At 42.8% G+C, this 18,064-nt stretch overlaps 1 protein-coding gene across 9 annotated transcripts in view; it reads left to right on the top strand.

Annotated features, from left to right (window-relative positions):
- The first annotated feature begins 5 nt into the window (after window positions 1–5).
- Window positions 6–18,064, top strand: part of POMT2 (protein O-mannosyltransferase 2) — a 29,324-nt gene continuing 11,265 nt past the window's right edge. For 6 of the 9 annotated variants that reach the window (XR_012628931.1, XR_012628929.1, XR_012628930.1 and 3 more), the window contains exons 1-14: window positions 6–265; window positions 888–972; window positions 1,809–1,913; window positions 3,088–3,196; window positions 4,037–4,145; window positions 5,494–5,653; window positions 8,222–8,328; window positions 9,297–9,379; window positions 10,505–10,614; window positions 12,682–12,748; window positions 13,644–13,713; window positions 15,202–15,280; window positions 16,025–16,176; window positions 17,870–17,961. Coding sequence is in view for 4 of the 9 variants with exons in the window: in XM_074868487.1 (XP_074724588.1) it covers window positions 21–265; window positions 888–972; window positions 1,809–1,913; window positions 3,088–3,196; window positions 4,037–4,145; window positions 5,494–5,653; window positions 8,222–8,328; window positions 9,297–9,379; window positions 10,505–10,614; window positions 12,682–12,748; window positions 13,644–13,713; window positions 15,202–15,280; window positions 16,025–16,176; window positions 17,870–17,961 (1,573 nt within the window). In the remaining 5 variants the exon portion in view is untranslated. Of the gene's footprint in view, window positions 266–285; window positions 973–1,808; window positions 1,914–3,087; window positions 3,197–4,036; window positions 4,146–5,493; window positions 5,654–8,221; window positions 8,329–9,296; window positions 9,380–10,504; window positions 10,615–12,681; window positions 12,749–13,643; window positions 13,714–15,201; window positions 15,281–16,024; window positions 16,177–17,869; window positions 17,962–18,064 lie in introns of those variants that run through there. The other 3 variants (XM_074868489.1, XM_074868488.1, XM_074868491.1) reach the window with 2 other exon arrangements.

Raw genomic sequence — 18,064 nt, 5'->3', positions numbered from 1 at the left:
CCCGGACTCTGTCTCCCAGGATGCACCGCGCCCGGCCTGGTGCTGCGCGCGGCGGAGCCCCGCGGATGCCGGCAGCGGGGGGCGGCCAGGCCGGGGCGGGCCCGCGGGGCGGCTCGCAGCGGCAGCGAGAGTCTCGCCGGCTGCTGGGGGGCCCGGTGCCCCCCGCCGCCCCTCCCGCGGCGGCTCGCCCGGCGGCGCTGGCTCTCGTCACCCTTCTCAGCTTCGCCTCCCGCTTCTACCGCCTGCCGGAGCCGCCACATGTCTGGTACGGGCCGGGGCGGGGCCTGGGCCCCTCCAGTGGGGCATCGCCTCAGGGGGCAGCGGCGGGCAGGGCCCAAGCCCTTGGTGGTGGGTGGGAGGCGCCCCGGAAACAGCGCCCGGCCCCGGGCGGGAGTGCGCCCGAATCCCCCGCCCCTGCCTTGCCCGGCTAGGAACGGATCTGTGTTTATTCCAGGCAGGTGGTGGGCTGGGATCCCGGTGGTGAGGGCCGCAGGGAAGCACCGTGATCTCTGGCCAGCCCGGCCTCGGCCCTTGACCGCTCCCTTCGCGGATCCCGGGACGTGTTGCAGAGAGGGGACCGGGTCTCGGGGAGGCGGTTCTGAGGATCTGTGGTTTGCAGGCTGACTTTTTAAAATCTCAACTTGGAATCAGAAGGGCAGGCTAGAGGTTTTGGAGTGCTAATATCAAACTCTTTAACAAGGACCCTGCCTAGAATGGCTGAAGTACTCTCCATGATTCTCCAGTGAATTTAATGCATTGTCTTATATCGAACATATGGCACTAACCCTCTTTATAATGAAAAGCATGAGTAAAAAGACCTCTCTGGATTTTCTTACAGTCTTCATCATTATAGCAGGTTGGTGGTGGTTGTTTTTTTTTTTCCCCAGTTGGGATGAAACTCATTTTGGGAAGATGGGAAGTTACTACATTAATCGGACCTTCTTCTTTGATGTCCACCCCCCTTTGGGGAAGGTAAATTGCTCTTCTGTTATATGTTTTAGAAGCCACAAGAGTGGTCCAACAAAATTCTTCCCCTTCTGGCTGAAGGATGTGATGAATACCAATACCTTTTCTAACTGTTGTTGGCATCATGGTAATTTGCATTCTGTATCCAGAGCCTAAACTCACATCTTTTCTTCTTTATGAAAGTACTTTGAATATGGGAAAACAGAACAGTGTTGCATGTTGGGTATTTGAAAGGCTTGAAATTAAAAAGTGAAGGTGGCACTTACGTGGTTTGGACGGGGATATGTAATAGAACCCTACGGTTCAAAGAAACCAAACAGTTCCTGATAGCTTGTGTGCAAATGAGATGCTGACTGCAAAGGATCCTGAAAGTCTTGACTTGCTATTTTGTAATTGAATAACTTGTTCTAGCAACAGTGCGCAGTGTTGATGAAGGTGCACTCCTGCTTCAGAAAAGTTTCTTCCTTTCAGGCTGAGTCTCATTAAACTATAGGAATAGGGAGCTATGGGAGAGGCTACAGAGACAGAATTCTCTCTGCTAAATCTCACACCTGGTATTTCTCTTTAGCTTGCAGTTGTCTTATAGTCAGCAGCCAGTCTTTTTGATCCCTTCTAATTTTGCCTTTAGACAAAGGGCAATATGTATGCACGTGAATTCTGTACATAAACACTTGGATGATGTGTATGAAACTGTACATAAGCGCACTGGATAATATGTATGAATTAAGTAGTTATGCTCTGGATCAGACTTGGGTTCTATAAAAATCTTACCTGCTGCTGGCTTGGATACTCCTTCCTCCCGTATGATTTCCCTGACCAGTTTTTTCACCTTTCCTCTTCAGATGCTGATTGGACTTGCTGGCTACCTTAGTGGATATGATGGTACATTTCCTTTCCAAAAGCCAGGGGACAGATATGAGCAGCACAACTACATGGGAATGAGAGGGGTAAGGCTCTACAGGCTAGTATCAAGCTGATTAGCTCTCCTGTGCTTTTCAGTACAGATTGTTATGTCATAAGGGCCGCTCTCCTGGATCAGAGGTCTGTTTAGCCTTGTGCCTTGTCTTTAAGCTCCTTAGAAAAGTGTTAGTCATTGTATTATGAATATAATGAATAATAGTCTTAATGTCTGGCTGTGAGAGACCAGGTAAGAAAGTAAGGTGATTACTGAGGCCAACTCTTGCTGCTAATTAGTGGGACTACACTCCTGAGTGGGACAGATATCTTGCCTGTTCTGCAAAGGGAATATTGCTGAGCTTGGGCTTCTGCTCACTCCATTGTGCCTGGCTGCTCTGCTGCAGAGCCAAGGATGTCAAAAAGCCAGGATCATCCACTGCCACCTGCAGTTTGCCACCACCAGTGACACAGCTGAGTAAGCTGATGGAGCAGGGGGTGAGGGAAATTACTATTCAGAGTGGTATTCTATCAGAAAGCTTGGCTGTACTGCTATCTAGGAAGACCAAGAGCCATAAAACTCACAGCAGATAACACGAGCCAAAAGAAGAAACAGTGGCCAATTACTAGTACCTAGAAAGAAGAATAAAAACTGGGAAGGCATATTTTCTTGGTTTAGTTTCCGGGTCTCCAGCAATTCATAGTTCTAGATTTCCCTAAGCCAAAGGTGGGAAAAGTGCTAGAACCAGACATTGAAGAGAACAAATTTTACTGTGGTGCTGCTTGCTTTTTGCTTTGATTTCTGTTCTTCCTCATCCAACTACCCTTCGTCTCATTTGTATAGGGCAGGTGATACTGGTCTGCTAAAGGTGTAAGGTACAGGTGTATTTTGTTCTTAGATTTCATATTCTAATATCTTGTTAAAATATGTTGAGTATGGTGGACATGTAGTGCACCTACTTGACATCTTTTTACGAATATCTGATGTAGTTTAGCAAGAGAATGACTGGTTACTGACACTTCTGCAGAACAGAGTAAGCAGCTGTCCTTCTCTGAACAGTATCTTTGGTCATTTGGCTTTTGTGTGATGTTCTTAATGAGTCAGTTCAGCTACTGCAACACCTCCTGTTGTTGGTAGGTGTAGAAGATGAAGGAAGGGAAAGGGTGTGGGCGCACATTCACCTTGGGGAGGGTTATAACTTCTCCCATGATCTTCTTTTTCTGCAGTTCTGTGCGTTCCTTGGCTCCTGCCTGGTTCCCTTTGCCTACCTCACAGTGTTGGAACTGTCAAAGTCACTGCCAGCAGCCTTACTCACAGCTTTCATCCTTATTTTTGGTAGGTGTTCCTGCTACAGCAAAATTGAGCAGGTTAATTCTTCAGAGAGTTTTGGATTATCGCATGTTACTTAGCCAGGGGATATTGAGGTTAATGAGAGAGGTTCCCAAAAGCAAAGTAATTCTGCTTTATATAAAGCTTTTTAATTCGTGGTCCCTTGGAGAATTTTAGTCTTGTTTAGTTCATAGGTACTTTTGTTGTCTGCATAACCACATTGGACTACATTTCACCCCAATTTCATGAATTTTTAGAAGTTGGATGGTCAGGAATGATTTTTTCCCACTAATGAAATATTGGTATCTCCCATATGAATTATAGAGTTATTTAACAGCCTACTACATTACTGTGGAAGAGTTCACAGTAAGAAATGAATAAAGTTCCTTGTTGAATTGTGCCAAGTGGAGAAATTAACATTGCAAAAAGAGTTACCCAAATTGGGGTTTTGTGAGGTCACACAGATGTTGGGGCATGGAGACTTATACCCAAGTCATATTAGTTTTTTATAGGTAACATGTGAAAGATGACTTCTCCTGTGGCATGCTCTGGCACCGTGCTGGTGCCTTAGGAGGTAGATCATTGCTGTCTGTAATGCTCGCCATCTGAATATGTTAGCAGCACTTCTCAAATGGTGTTTCGCAGATACTGTTGTGCTGTCTGTTTTTTGTGATGGTTTTTTCCATTTGTTAGTCAAGTAGAATAGAAATATTCTGATCTGTTTCTGTTTCTAAAATTTCCCTTGTTCCCCTCGTCTTGACTACACTGAGGAAACTAGCTTCCTGCAATCGTAGATTCACTTTGAAACCACAAGCCTTTTTGACGTTGTTGTGTGTCTCTTTGCAGATACGGGCTGTATTACTTTGTCGCAGTATATTCTGCTGGATCCCATTCTGATGTTCTTCCTCATGGGAGCTGTTCTGAGTATGGTGAAATCTAACAGCTCTGCAGATAGGTAAGATAAAGATAATTTTCTTAAACTATAGGTAGTCAACTTTCACACAGATAAAGTACTAGAACATGTCTGCCATGTGGTAGTCTGGGTGAATGGCTGAGATGAGATTGTTTCAGAAAATTTGGAGGTGAAAATGGCTCATGGTAGGGGAGAGAAATTTTTGTATGAGGGTTTGTGAAACTAGGGAGAAAGTGTCGTGGCTGGGGTAAACCAAGAGAGGGACTTAGATAGAGAAATTGGTACCAAAAGTTTGAGGGTACCAAATTGAGCCAGGATGTTTCTGAATAAAGTAGTCAAGTTGCTGAGGATATTTGCTATAGATCCAGCCAGAGGAGGATGGTGATTTATAGGTATTTGGATTTGTCAAAAGGCTTCTTTGTGGCTGAGCTGTACAGAGGAGTTTCCCCACAGTGCATCCAGAATTCAAAAACACAAAAGCTTAGAATACTGTGTTATATATGAGCAATTTTTGTTTCATGAAATGTTCAGGGACTAATCATATCAGTCTTAGTGTGACTGCAGCATACGTGGCTAAAATGCAGCCTGCAGTATCATGCAGGGCCATCCAAGGCCATCCTCATTTACAACACGTACCCCAGGGAGTGCAGGCACAAAGTTACAGGGCTGTGTTTGATCATCTCGGTGTGCCTTGACCTGAACTTATTTCTCACGTCTTAGAGCTAATCCTGTTTTCAAACTGGTTGATTTTATGCAAATTAAAAGCCAGCTCCAGCTATTGTGTTGCTTAGCAGGTCATGGGGATTTTGTCTAGTCAAAATATAAGTGTCAGGGCATTAGGAGTCAGTAGGAAAAGGAGTTTTAATTCTGCTGTCATTTCTCATTTTTTCTCTGTGATTCAATTTTAGTTTAGTTTGTAATTTGTTTGATTTTTGCTGCAGCTTTTGTTTGTGCTTTGGGTAGATGTTTTCCACTATGGCCTTTCTGCTTTAGGAAAAGTGACCGCTCTTTTTTTCCTGCTCTCCCCCATGTCCTTAGCTTTCTGAGAGAAGTAAGTTTTCATGTTATGGAACAAAAGTCCTGTTTCTATTTTCAGACCTTCCATGTGTCAGACTTGCTTCACACTAGTATTTTAGCTTATACCTGGTGTCTATGTTCCCTTCCTTAAAGGGGAGATCTAGGGCTGCTCAGGCTGTTGGGCCCTTCAGAAGCCAGTATTCTTGCATCATTCTAAAATTAATGAAAAACTTGCCTTTCTATTCCTCATGGGCACCTGAGAAGATGGAATGTAATTTTGTGGGATAACTGATTTGCTGTTCACTTTCCTGATTGTAGATGCCCATTCATGTAGCCATCGTTTATTTACTGACCTGCTCTATCTGTCCTGCAGGCCGTTTTCTGCCTCCTGGTGGTTCTGGCTGAGTCTGACTGGCGTGAACCTTGCTGGAGCAATAGGGGTAAAGTTTGTTGGCCTTTTTGTAGTCCTCTTGGTTGGCCTGAACACTATCTATGACTTATGGGACTTGCTGGGGAACCTCAGCCTGTCAGTGGTGAGTGTCCAAAACTCTTCTTTACATTAAGGGTTTCTTTGGTTTGTTTGCTTTGTAATTCTCCTGGTCTTTGACAACCATGTAACCAGCCAACAGTAATACTCTGCAGCAAACGGGCATCTGAGGTGAATGATGATAATTAAAGATGAAGGTTATAATGGAAAAAATATTGCCATACCTTTGAAAAAACCCAAACACACACGTTAGCAGGATATAATGTCGTAAGAGCACATCAGAAAGGTTGCTTTTTCCTGACAGAAACTATTACCTTTCCAGATAGATTAATTTTATTTCAGTCTAGGCTAAAAATGCTCATTGGGAATGGCTGTACAATGGCTCAAAGCAAGAAGTTGTCCAACACTGTTACGTGACCTTCTGAGGAGTACATGCTACCTGGCAAACAGACATGTCTTGCAGCACCTAGTTTGCATAAGCAGTGCAAGCTCATGCTCTGCTTCATGAGAGTACAGGGGCATAGGCCACTTAGCAGCAGCATGCTATAGTCCATGATGAGTCACAGGAATGCCCTGCAACTTGCAGTCTCCATAGCCAGTCCTGGGGATCAAGGCAGCCATAGCCTGCTTGATTTCACACACATTTAGTTTTTCTAAGCTCTAAGAAATTTGCTAGTGTGTTTGAATGCCCTGTTCTAATATATTGCATTTTATATTTGGGGACTCTGAAATCTGCTATTTGCAGAAATACCTTGACGTACCATTTGCTGTCTTGCAACCAGCATGAAAACAAATTCTTCAAGCACATCTTTTAAAAGACGTTCAGTTCTCTTGTCTCAGCCTCTTCTGAAGCTTGAAAATTCTGTTTCTTTCTCTTACTGTTTTTGTCCTGTTTCTCTCAAACAGTGAGGGGTTTGGGAGACTTTTTCTATTCCTGCTGTGTGATTTGTTTTCTCTGATTAATGTGAATCAATACGGGCTGCGAAGATGCAGTGTTCCAGCTCCAGAGAAGCACTTCTTGAGCAAAGTCAGTTAATTGCATTTGAAATGGAACAAATCCATCATGTCTAAGCTTTCTGCCAGCAGACGGCTGCACAGTGATTTCATTTGTGCTGCTGGCAGCAAAGACAGCAAGCCCCTGAGTGTTAGAATATGTAAAGAAATTTACTCCAGAAGGTAGATGCTTTCTGAATAACTATTTGGCAACCTTGATGCTTGAGGAAAAAAAGAAAAAAAAAAAGTGAAGATTAAACCCCTGAAAGCCTGAATAACTTATCTCTGCATTTGTTAGGAAACTACTCGTGATTATGTACATGCAGTGTTTTTGGGACTAGTTTGATTTCTAGAATTCTCATCTCAGTCCACTGTTCTCGTTTGCTCAATGCTGTCCTTCATATGCATTTTCTTTTTTGACTTTGCAGTGCAGTCTGTAGTTAAAGAAAACCTTTTCACACAGACTGAAGCATATTGTGGTCATTTTGAGCAGGGAACTGGAGATTAGTTCATGTGCCTCTCCACTGCATAAATTTGGTTATGTACCATCAATCAGCATTCTTCCAAGTCCCTAGTAGTTATTAAGTGTTCTGCTGAAGTACTTGAGCTGAGCAACTGTTTCCTTTGTTGACTTCAGTAAGTTCTTAGTTTTGTAATGTGTTCAGCTCTTTTTTTGTTACTTCTGAAATCTTTGCATCTGGTATTAAGGGATGGAGAATGATTAGCTTAATGATTGTGTGATAGGTACCATGTAAAAAAAAATACGGAGGATAGCAAGTACCTCTGCCTTCAACCGCTTTGAAGTTAGATGTGGACATTTAGCAATTTTTGCTATTTAAGTGTTTTCTTCTCCTACAGCTATTTATTACCCACCCTGTATTTTACATTATTTATTCTACTATCAGCAGGGTCAGTAGGATGTGAATATGTAATTGTTCCTTGGGCATCTGTGTACAAACCACCTTTCCAAGTGGTTTAGATAAAATACTCTTGCTTTCATGTTGGGGCAGCTGAAACACTCACAGGTTTTGCTGCTGACTTTTTTGTAACTTCTGGCTCTGCAACAGCAGAAATTGCAGTGTTTGAGTGTGCTTGCTAAGTGAATTGGTTTCTGTGAATGAAGCATATCTAGGCCCCCAAGAAGTCCTGGTTACATTCACATTTGCACTTGTTGAGAGAACAAGTTTTCATTTTCCCTTTTGCTTAGCTTTGACAGTTACTGTGGCTCTGGAAGCCATTTCCTTGCTGTGATTTTGTATCAAGATGTGTACCACTCTGCTAAACAAGTTAAGGTCCTTGTTTTCAGCGGGAGCTGCCCAACCTCCTTTGCCAAAGTTAGGGATGCTCAGCACTTTGGTACGTTAAACTCTCCTATTGCCTGTTTTTGTCTTCCCAAGACCCTGAAATTTCAAGGTACCACAGCTCCAGCTTTTGGAGTTGAACAGCAAGGTCTGCCTAAGCTTTTACCTTCTTCTAGGCGTTCTTGAGATAATTCTGCAGCCTGCTGAGCTTGCTTGCATGGCAAGCTCCAGCTATAGGACCGCTGCTCGGAGTCCTGTGAAATAAGGAGTGGAGTTGTTCCTGCAGCTGCACTGTTTGATCCAGGTTGTGTTTTTTACAGGTCATGTTTGGGAAGCATTTACTGGCTCGTGTACTCTGCCTCATCCTGCTCCCACTTGCCCTCTACACGGCTATGTTTGCTGTTCATTTTACAGTATTAAATAAAAGGTATTTCACAATGTTTTCTCCAGAAGAAAAATCACTTGTCTTTACTTTGAATTAAAGGCTATTGATTATGGATTTCTCCACTTTCAGTGTCAGAAGCACAGCCAGAGCTGTGTCTTTGTTTAATTCCCTTTCTAGACTCCTGCATTGTTCTTACAGAAAGGCTCTGTCCAAGCTGGCAGTGAAACTGAATTTGAGCTTGAGACTTTCTGAAATGCCAAGCAAGTATCCTAACCAAACTCTGTCTCCTATTTTTCCTCCTCTCTTTCCTGGACCTGAAAATGTCTCAACTCTGTTCTTTTTCTTTTTGTAATTAAAAAAAAAAAAAAAAAAGGCATTGCATTCCTGAAAAATGCTTTGGCTATGATTAAAAAATTAAGTCTGAGTGTTCCCAAAGGGAGGATTCTTCTCTGAATGCCTGCAACCAAGGGATGCTTTTTATGTGGAAAGAGCACAACATCTAGTAAAATGGCCAAGTAATGTTTTTCCATATGCCAGCATTAAGAGATGAGGTGAATATGCATTTCACCATAAAAAAAGAATATAAAATTAAATCTGTTATTTTTCAGTTTAAGTCAACTGGTATTACCACTATCCTCTTAGCGGAAATGAGACTTAAGGAGCCACAGAGAGAGGCTTTGTTATATCCGACGTGACAGTGGATCAGTTTATTTGCCATAAGAACACCTCCAAAGATAGTTGGTGGTGCTTTGTGCAGTTCCAGTGTGTGCATTTTTGTGACCTCAAGTCCTTGCAACTCTGAGCAATTTCCTGCAAGACTGTCTCTATCTGCTGTGGTTCACAACGTTAGAGGTGTGTGCAGCTAAGGGAACTGCAGTCATTCTTCTCCTGATGCCATGTCTGGCTTTATCGTTTTCCTTCTGTAAAAACAATTTGGTAATGTGTGACAGAGCTTTGTATGCCTGTTTTGCCAGACTTTGAATTATCACATTCTTTGCTCTCTTTTGTAGTGGTCCTGGGGATGGTTTCTTCAGTTCAGCATTTCAGTCCCAGCTGATCGGGAATAATCTTCATAATGTCTCCATTCCAGAGCGTGAGTGTCCAAAAGAATAAATCACTCTGAGTGTTGTCAATGTACGTGGGGGTTTAAATAAAAACAGTGTCTCCTGTGACTCAGTGCAGGACAGTGCAGATTATGCCTTCATGGTCAGATCCATGCTGTTCCTCTGCACAGTTTTATGCATCGACAGAAAAGGAAAAGGCTGAAAATAACAAAATAACACTGTGTTTAGTGCATGGTCACTAGCTGTTTCATCGTATTCCTTCTAGAGGAAAAGATGCCATTTTGAGGGATTTGACAGTTTTATGTGCATGCATCTCGGGTTTTTTTGGACTTTAGGGTGCTTGAGACAACAAAAAGACATTTGTCTTGTTCACCTTGGGCTTGTAAGTGTTCAGATGTGGGATTTGTTTCCAAAATATGTGTAAATGAAAACTATCAACTCCTTTGTGACACAGTGTGCCCCTGGTTCAGCTGTGTTGTATTCAGCATGCATATGATTTTAGGGGAAAGATGGCTCTGTGGTTGTTCCCTAATCCTCAGGTTGGCTAGGTTCTACTGAGCCTTTAATATGGCTTAGCCTTCTGATTACTTCAGGTTTTCTCTGGCTGTCTGCTGCTCCAGAGCTGCTACTGGCAGAGCATCAGGTGTCCGTTCTCCAAGACTGTGTTTTCTCACCTGCATTGGGAGGCTATGAAGGAAGGTGTCTTAAGCCAGGGTATCATCTCAGCTATCTGATAGCTGAACTTGCTTCTCTTGCCTCTTGCATTGCTGCTGTAGGGGTCGGGCAATGGAGTGCTTCAAAGTGGTCACATGCTTTTCAAACTTGATTGTGTTTTAATTTATATGGAAAGCTATCTCAAACCTCTCACTATTGAAAATACATACAAAAGAACTAGCACTTTGTTTATGTTAAAACTAGATGGGAGAATTTTAAGTGTTTCAGCCAAATGTTATGTAACGGTTTTACTGAATCTGGTTGGGGATGGAAGATAAGCTTGCAGCGAGCTGTGTGGAGTAATGTGTCAAACAGGAAATGAACTTTCATTAAAACAAAGCAGGAGAACGCGTGCCTAATCAGAGCACTGCAGACTAGCTGAGGGAGATATTTATAGGAGAGCTGCCTTATGCCTTTTTTCCTCCTTCCTTCCCATGTAGACTTGGCGTATGGGTCTGTGGTCACAATGAAGAACCTTCGGATGGCAGGGGGATACCTTCATTCCCACTGGCACCTCTACCCGGAGGGCATTGGGGCTCGCCAGCAGCAGGTTAGTGTGCTGCGGTAGTACTGCCTCGGACTACAACCATTGACTTGCTCCCGTTGCACTTAACGTTAGGGGCAGTTGTGACAAGAGCTATGTACTTATTCAACGTCTGTTACCCTCTCAGTGCCACAGCTGTGCACTTGCCTTAGAAGGCTGAGTAAGAAGGATGCTTGAAGAGAACCTACCACATTGTACCAGAGAGGTGACTTACAGTAACAGGGTTTCATTGTAGCAAGACCACCCTCCATAGATGGAGGCCAAGAGGATGTAAAAATAACCTTCCATAATGAAAGTGCTGTTGTTACCTCAAGGAAGGCTGTAAAACTTATGTTTAAAACAAATATATTGTTTTATCCTGTAGGTTTCATTGCTGCATTTTAAAAGTAACAGAATAGGACTGCTATGTATTGTTTTCACTCCTGGTTTCTGTCACCTTACGTGAATTATTCTGCTTTTGTGCCTTGCTTTCCTCATCTGTCACCAAAGAATTTGTAAGGCTTTGCTCATTAAATTAGATATCTGTACATTTGTAAGCTAGCCATAATGAGACTATCTGAACTCTCTAAGGGCTTCTGATGAAATGATTAAACAATAAATCAAAGTAAAAATCAGAAATCATGTAATTCACTAATTAAGTAGTACAAAAATTAAGCTAATTTCTTTTTTTTGTCCATCATTATCAGGCTCCACAAATCTTTGCAGCTTCTGCAGCTTTCCCAAAATGTATTTTGCAGTTTGCATGTTAGTGTCTAAAAATTGTTCTGAGCTCCTTGAAAGAAAGTTGCCAGAGAAAAACAAGTGTTTGTTTTTTAACTCCCTTCAGTCTCTGTGGTGAGGAAGAAGTTTTCAGAAATGAAAACTTTGTCTCAATCTTCTTTTCCCGTTGTTCTTCCCAACCAAGAATTCTAATACTATCATGTGACATTGATGTTTATTACTGTAGATGGAGATGTCATACCAAAACTGACTCAAGGATAGGCAAAATTCAAGTGCAGAGCATGCTTTATGATACTAAAAGTAGGGAAGGGGGATTTGGAGAGGACCTTGATGGGAGTTTCCTTGAGGGTAAGTGGGAAAGGATGGAGATTCTCCCCCTGTGCTCCCTGCTCTGAGGGTAGGGAGCTGTGGAGAGGGGAAGGGAATTTAGAACTTGGAGGAAATTTAGGGAGGAAAAGATGGAGGCAGTGATTTCTGCCTCCTCCTTTCTTTCCTCTCCCTCCTCTCCTGATACAACCTCAAGGTAGAAGGTTTCACCTCCAGCTCTCCCTTTTTCCCCACCCTCAGACACTCCCGTATGTTCTGCCTCCCACCCACCTGCTGGGCCATATGCTCCCACCTGAGTGGAAGGCACAGGTCTGAGACTGGGCTAGGGTCCCACAGAACAGGGCTTGCTGCTGCTGGAAGAGGAGAGTGAACAAAGTGGGCACAGTTCCTCATGGTGCTTAGGAAAGTTGCCCTTGGGAGCAGCACCCTGGGGCCAGATGGTCTCCCCTGCTCATGGTAGCAGTAGGAGCATTTACTCTGTGTGAGGCTGAGTAGGCCAGTAAGGATTAGCTGGGTAGCATGTGTGGCTTTAACAGTTGATCCCTGAATCCTTTCCTTGCCTGGATCTTCTGGCACAAGTATTATGGTTGTCACAGGCAGCCTTTTGTCATAAGTAATGCCTGTCTCTGATGCCAGTCTGTAAAGCCAGTGCTGTTTCCATCTTCTGGTTCTGGTACTGATCTGCGGTTATTCAGAAAGTTCAGGTTTTGATATCCTGTTGTTGTAGAAAGAGCCTCTGAAACAGGGTGAGAGGTCAAGCTCTATGGTTGGAGGCTGTTACTCATGGTACATGCAAACTGCCAGTGTAGTGCTCCTGAGTATATGGGCTGTATACTGGATAAAAGGTGTGATCTGGGTTAAGGAGTGGCCAGTAACTGACTTTCTAGGGACCACCATCTTAAGAGTCATCCCAGGGTTTCTTTGTTATTGTTGCATTCATTTGGGGCTTTGATTTGCTGGCAAATGTGTGTCTGCTATCACCAGCTTTTTTCTTGTTTGGTAAAGTAATTTATCCTGTGTGTTCAGGTCACTGCCTACTTACATAAAGACTTGAATAACCTGTGGATTATAAAGAAACATGATTTGGATACAGGTAACAAATACTACTAAAGTGCCTTTTATAACTGCTGCTTCAGTTTTTCACGTAAATATTCTGAGTTCCCTCCAGGGCAAAGTACCCTTCATGGATATGAGGGGGAGAGGAAGAAGAACAAGGGGAATCAGGCTCTATCTTAATTCTGTTTGTGTCTACTGTGTTTTTGTTTTTTTCCCAGATTGTGCAACTGAAGTAAATAAGCTTTTCTCAGCTGAAGGTTGCATTGACAACTTTTCAGCTAGGTAGGGCTGCAAATAACAGAGAGGAGATTAATCTGAATTTAGTTAATTCTTTGTGGAATCTGTTATTGTGGCTATGGGTCCTGGACAAGTTGGGTCCTGGTACATTCTGATACATTGTGTTCAGCTGATTTGCATGGATGCTTGTTTGGGACAAGATAAGAGTACTGAACCTGAAGATCTATGGTTTGTACCTACATATGTTGTTTTAGAATATCATATAGTGTAGCTGAGGCATGTTTGGTCTGGCAGGGTTTCCTTTCTTCACCTGCAGCATGTGTGTATAAAAATTATCAAGAACTGTCTAAACAAAAAATGCGAATAACCTAGATATAACAAAATTATATCAGTGTTGCAAGAGTAGTTTTATAGTTCATGAAATAAAGATAGATAGATAGATTTATTTTTGTGTTCAGTTAGCCTGACCACTCATCCTCTTTATTTAAGGGCAGTATGTGCTGCATGGGGCCGTGTTCTTTGGAGTAGCCCTCAGGGTGGGTCTTTAAAGAGCAGTGGTTTACACCACGCTTAGTCAACACAAATTAGTTTGCTTTGTATTGTCTGCTTGAGGCATGAGCATTCCCAAGAAACTTTCTGACACCCTGGTATGTTTGTCAGTGCACTGATATGATTAGTTTGCCTTCTTTCAACAGATCTGTCAGACCCCTCAAGCCCTGTGGAGTTTGTGAGGCACGGAGATATTATTCGTCTGCAACATAAAGAGTAAGGATGTTTTCTGGCATTCAAAGAGATTGCGTGATTGAATAGAATTGGTGGGAGATTTGTCCTGCTGGAGACTACATGGTTAGGCCAGCACAAGCTGGCTGTGTGACAGAGGTATCTGCATTTCTAGTATGGGGTTTGTTGGGTTTTATTTCCACAGTTTGTTTGGAAGGGTGTCTCTTAAATGAGAAACATTTAACAGAACACACAATTTCATTAGAAATACCTAGCTAAGCAGTAGAGGGATTTGTTCAGCTGTGTGAGGTGCAGTATGAAGGGTAACTCTTCTGCAAAGAAGCACTTTCAAAACCCTCATTCTGTTGCTTGTCCCCACTCTCGAGTTTTCTAGGCAAATAGAGTGTGGGGTTTTCTGTCAGTGTACTGTTCCTATGTGTTGCAGGCAGTATCCACCCACTGAAGTTCTCAACAGCACTGAGACCACAACAGTGGAACACTTTGTTTGAACTAAAATGTTGGCTGGTGCCTTCCTTCTCTGTAGGGAATACCTGAGAGGAAGCAGGGGAACTTCAGTGACTTGATATTTAATCTTCATCTAGTCTAATGTCACTGTGCCACAATGCTCTGTGCTGTCACAGCTTTGATTTCTTAACAAGCTCTGACCTTGCAAGCCCAGAAATCATGTCATATTGTATTCAGCAGTGCATGTTCACAAATCATTACTTAGGTTTCCAAAATTATTTTAAGATTTAAAAGGAAAAAAAAAGAGCCTTAAATTTGGGGTTTTCCTATCAGATCTATAATAACGAAGGTGATAGTCTTGATCAGGCAATACCAGTTAGGGCTTGGTGAGATCTCCAGACTGGGGGCGAAACTGCGGTGCTGCGGGAAACCTCCGGCAGAGGGAGCTCGTCGCCCTGCGCGGCCGGCGGGTGTCTGGGCGGGCCGGGCCGATTTATCGGGGACGGACCAGGACGTGGCCAGCTTTTTCTGGCTGCCTCAGTTTGCGGTCCCTGCTAGGGCAGGAGGCTGTTTGTGTGCATCAGGTGCAGCTGACGCTAATGCCGGCCACTGATTTCCCCTTCAGTAAATCTGTGCCTGAGTGGTACAATCTTTCCCCTCAAAAGCAAAACTGATAATCTAGAGAGGTCAGGATCTTGCCTTGCCACTTGCAAGAGCAGGACTGTTAGTCCCACCTTTAGTCCTCATTTAAAAAACAAACACACACCTCCCAAATCAACAATGTCTTTTCCACTTGGAGGTGGTGGACTGTAGCTTGAGGGTCAGATTTATTCATGCTGTCCTCCTTTTCCAGCACGGCCCAGCATGGCAATAAGCTCAGAGTCACATGGTGGGAAGCGGCAGTTTCACCCTGTGGCCCCTACTGCTGTTAAGGCTTCGTCCTGCCCTGTCCTCAGCTGGAATTCAGTGGTCAAAGCGCTGGCAGCTCTCTGAATGGCTCAAACCAAAGTTCTTATCACAAATTGACTGAGACATAAAATCAAACCAAGTTTTGACTTTTCATTTCAGAACTTCTAGAAATCTTCACAGTCACCAGCATGAGGCTCCCCTGACAAGGAAGCATTTTCAGGTCACTGGCTATGGAATAGTAAGTGAATGGCAAGATAAAACAAAAGCTCCTTTTGTGGAGACTTCTTCCTATGCCAAGGGGATTTATTCTTGCTTTTTTAGTTTGTTAGCCAAGGTGATAGATGTGCACCTACCATACCGGAGGAAAAACCGATTTAGTATGAAATAGCTTATCTCATATTTAAGGTCTATTTAATGTGAACACAGACAAGAAAATAATTTAAGCTTTTACTGCCAGTCTAGCTTTGGCAGCATTCAATTCCAGAAATGCCAAACTGAGCAACCTTGAAGTTGCTCTGACAAGTATTATTTTATGTATTTGGCCTTGTCACATAGACAAGTGCCTTTTTTTGACAGAATGATGACAGAATTTTGAATCACAAAAATGAAATCTGCTTTGAGGGCTGAATTTCCAAACGCGAGGGGCTGTTGCCTAAACCCCTTTTGTGAAGCAGCCAAGTTACCCCCGTTTAAAATCTAACTCTGAGCCACAGTCAAGTATGAATTGGAAGAAAAAAAATTTAAGGTTGGCAAGATAAAAATGTATTTGTGAGTAGTTCCTCATGTCTAGAATAATTTTTTCTTGATGGGGAATCTCTTCTGTGAAGTCTGAGTGAGGGTAGCCTGGGCGCCTTTGTTTAGGTTAGCCACCATTAGAGTTTCAGAAGTTCCTGTTTGCAGTGCTTCAATTCTGTATGTCTTCTAGATGGTTTTTCGGTGTTTTGTTTTGTTTTTTTTCTCCAATGGTATGTTTGCATGATAGAATGGAACAGGAGACTCCAATGATTTCTGGCGGATTGAAGTGGTGGGCAGAAAGACTGGGAAGCTCATCAAAGTCCTACGGAGTCAGATTCGGCTAACCCATGTGGCCACAGGGTGTATACTGGGCTCTTCTGGAAAGACTCTGCCGAAATGGTAAATAGGTTGTAATCCCCATCCACCCCTGCAAGGCCTTGAGCTGATATGTTCCTCTGCTCAATGGTACTTTGAAACTAAGCAATAACCATGTTTCCTCCATGTCTTTATCTTTAAAAGAATAAAAAAGTAAGTAGTAGATACTAAAAATATAACCAGAGGGGAAGATCTGGGTTAAGGTTATGCAGTCTGTTACAGTGAAGATATACAGCTCTGAAAAATAATATCGCTTACTAAGAGATCCAAGAGTGGCATGGGCATAGATCTTGTCATCTGGTAAGTCCAGGAAGGGATGACAGACATGTTCTTCAAGGCCCATTTTATCCTTGGGGTTCACAAAAATTGCTAGAAACTGGGACAGTTCATGCTGTTCCATACTGTAATCCTCTAAATTTCTTTTTCTTGGTATTAATTTATTTTGTGGTTGGAAGACCTTCTGCCATCTTTGCATGCAGCATCTGAAGTGAGGGCAACAGTAACAACCTGCTGTTAGCAGCGGTCAGGATTTAATGTGTCCTTGGATTATATATCCTCATCATTAAAATGAGGTATATGCAGAGACATCTGAACTAATGGCAAGCGAGCTGCTGTATCTCCAAAGCTGCACTGTGTGGGATGCTAACATGGACCCTGACGCAGCAGGCTCTGCAGTCGTGTTGCCTCTGTTTCCAGAGCAGCCTCCATTACTGCTCGCTTAGGTTTCTCTTCACTGTGTTATGGTAAAAAGGGCTTCTAAGGAATCCTGTGGATGCTGAATCATAGTGAGTACAGGCACCTCTGGTGACTGCCTGGTCAGGAATGCAAGTGCCATTTAGATTTTACCAGTAAAACTGGGCTCATGGGTACATAATGTGATTGGTTTTTAAAAAAATATATATCACTACCTCTGTCAATAATATTCAAGAAACGGGGTATTTTTTTTTCCACAGCACAAACTTACTCTGTCAATGTAAGTTATTGTCACAAAATATTGATGACATTAAGAGCTGAGGGGAAAAAAGACTTAACTGCAAATAACAATGGTTAGAGTATATCGGATTTTTTTAAAGAATTTAAAGGGGAGTAATCCCTGTCCTTCAGAGAACTAAGTGATGATTAATTAATTGAATTAATTAATTAGTGGAGTTAAGTCAGCTAAGTGGTGATTGGTAGAAAATTCCTTATTAATCTGTCACATTACTGCAGGGTTTGCAATTTCTCCCAAGACGTTTGATGTGACCTGCTAGAAATAGGGTGACAGACTAAATGAACAGTTGGTGGGATCATCTAAAGTAATATTTTTGTTTCTGTAATTCAGTTGCTGAGGCATGGATTGACTTAATGATTGTGATTTTCTTCTGGAGAGACTGTAAGGGTTGACTTAAAGTAGTTTCTAGTTGTCAGTGTGCATTATCTTCAGAAATCCCACTGCTTATGTGTGGACCTAGGTTTTTTAGTTTAGACGCCCAAAGTTAAAAATGCAGTTCAAATATTCAGTAGAATTTTGATGTTGTCTGCCTTGCAAATCTGTTTTGGTTTCCACATGGTGCTTAGAGCATGTAAGAGTGTGTAAGCATGCAGCTGCTGGGATTGAGTGGTAATGGTAGGTGCTACGGGAAGTATAAAGCTAAATGGGAAAAAAAAAATAGATGTGAACTGGAAATATTGAGTCATCTTTTGTGGGGCGGTGGCTGACTGTTCTGCTGCTCCTCAGGGGTTGGGAACAAGTGGAAGTCACCTGCACACCATACCTGAAGGAGACTCCCAATTCCCTCTGGAACTTTGAAGATCATGTTAACCCTAAGTGTAAGTAACTTATTTCCTTTTCCTCGGAGAGTGCATCTTGGCTTGCTGTTAAAGGAAGGGATGAACTATCAGATGGCAAGAACTGGCATTCAGTGTTTGGAGT

Source organism: Strix uralensis, chromosome 4 (assembly GCF_047716275.1).
Source record: "Strix uralensis isolate ZFMK-TIS-50842 chromosome 4, bStrUra1, whole genome shotgun sequence".
NCBI classification, from domain to species: Eukaryota; Metazoa; Chordata; class Aves; order Strigiformes; family Strigidae; genus Strix; species Strix uralensis.
The sequence above is the reverse complement of the archived record's forward strand: the minus strand, read 5'-3'. Positions and strand labels throughout refer to the sequence as shown.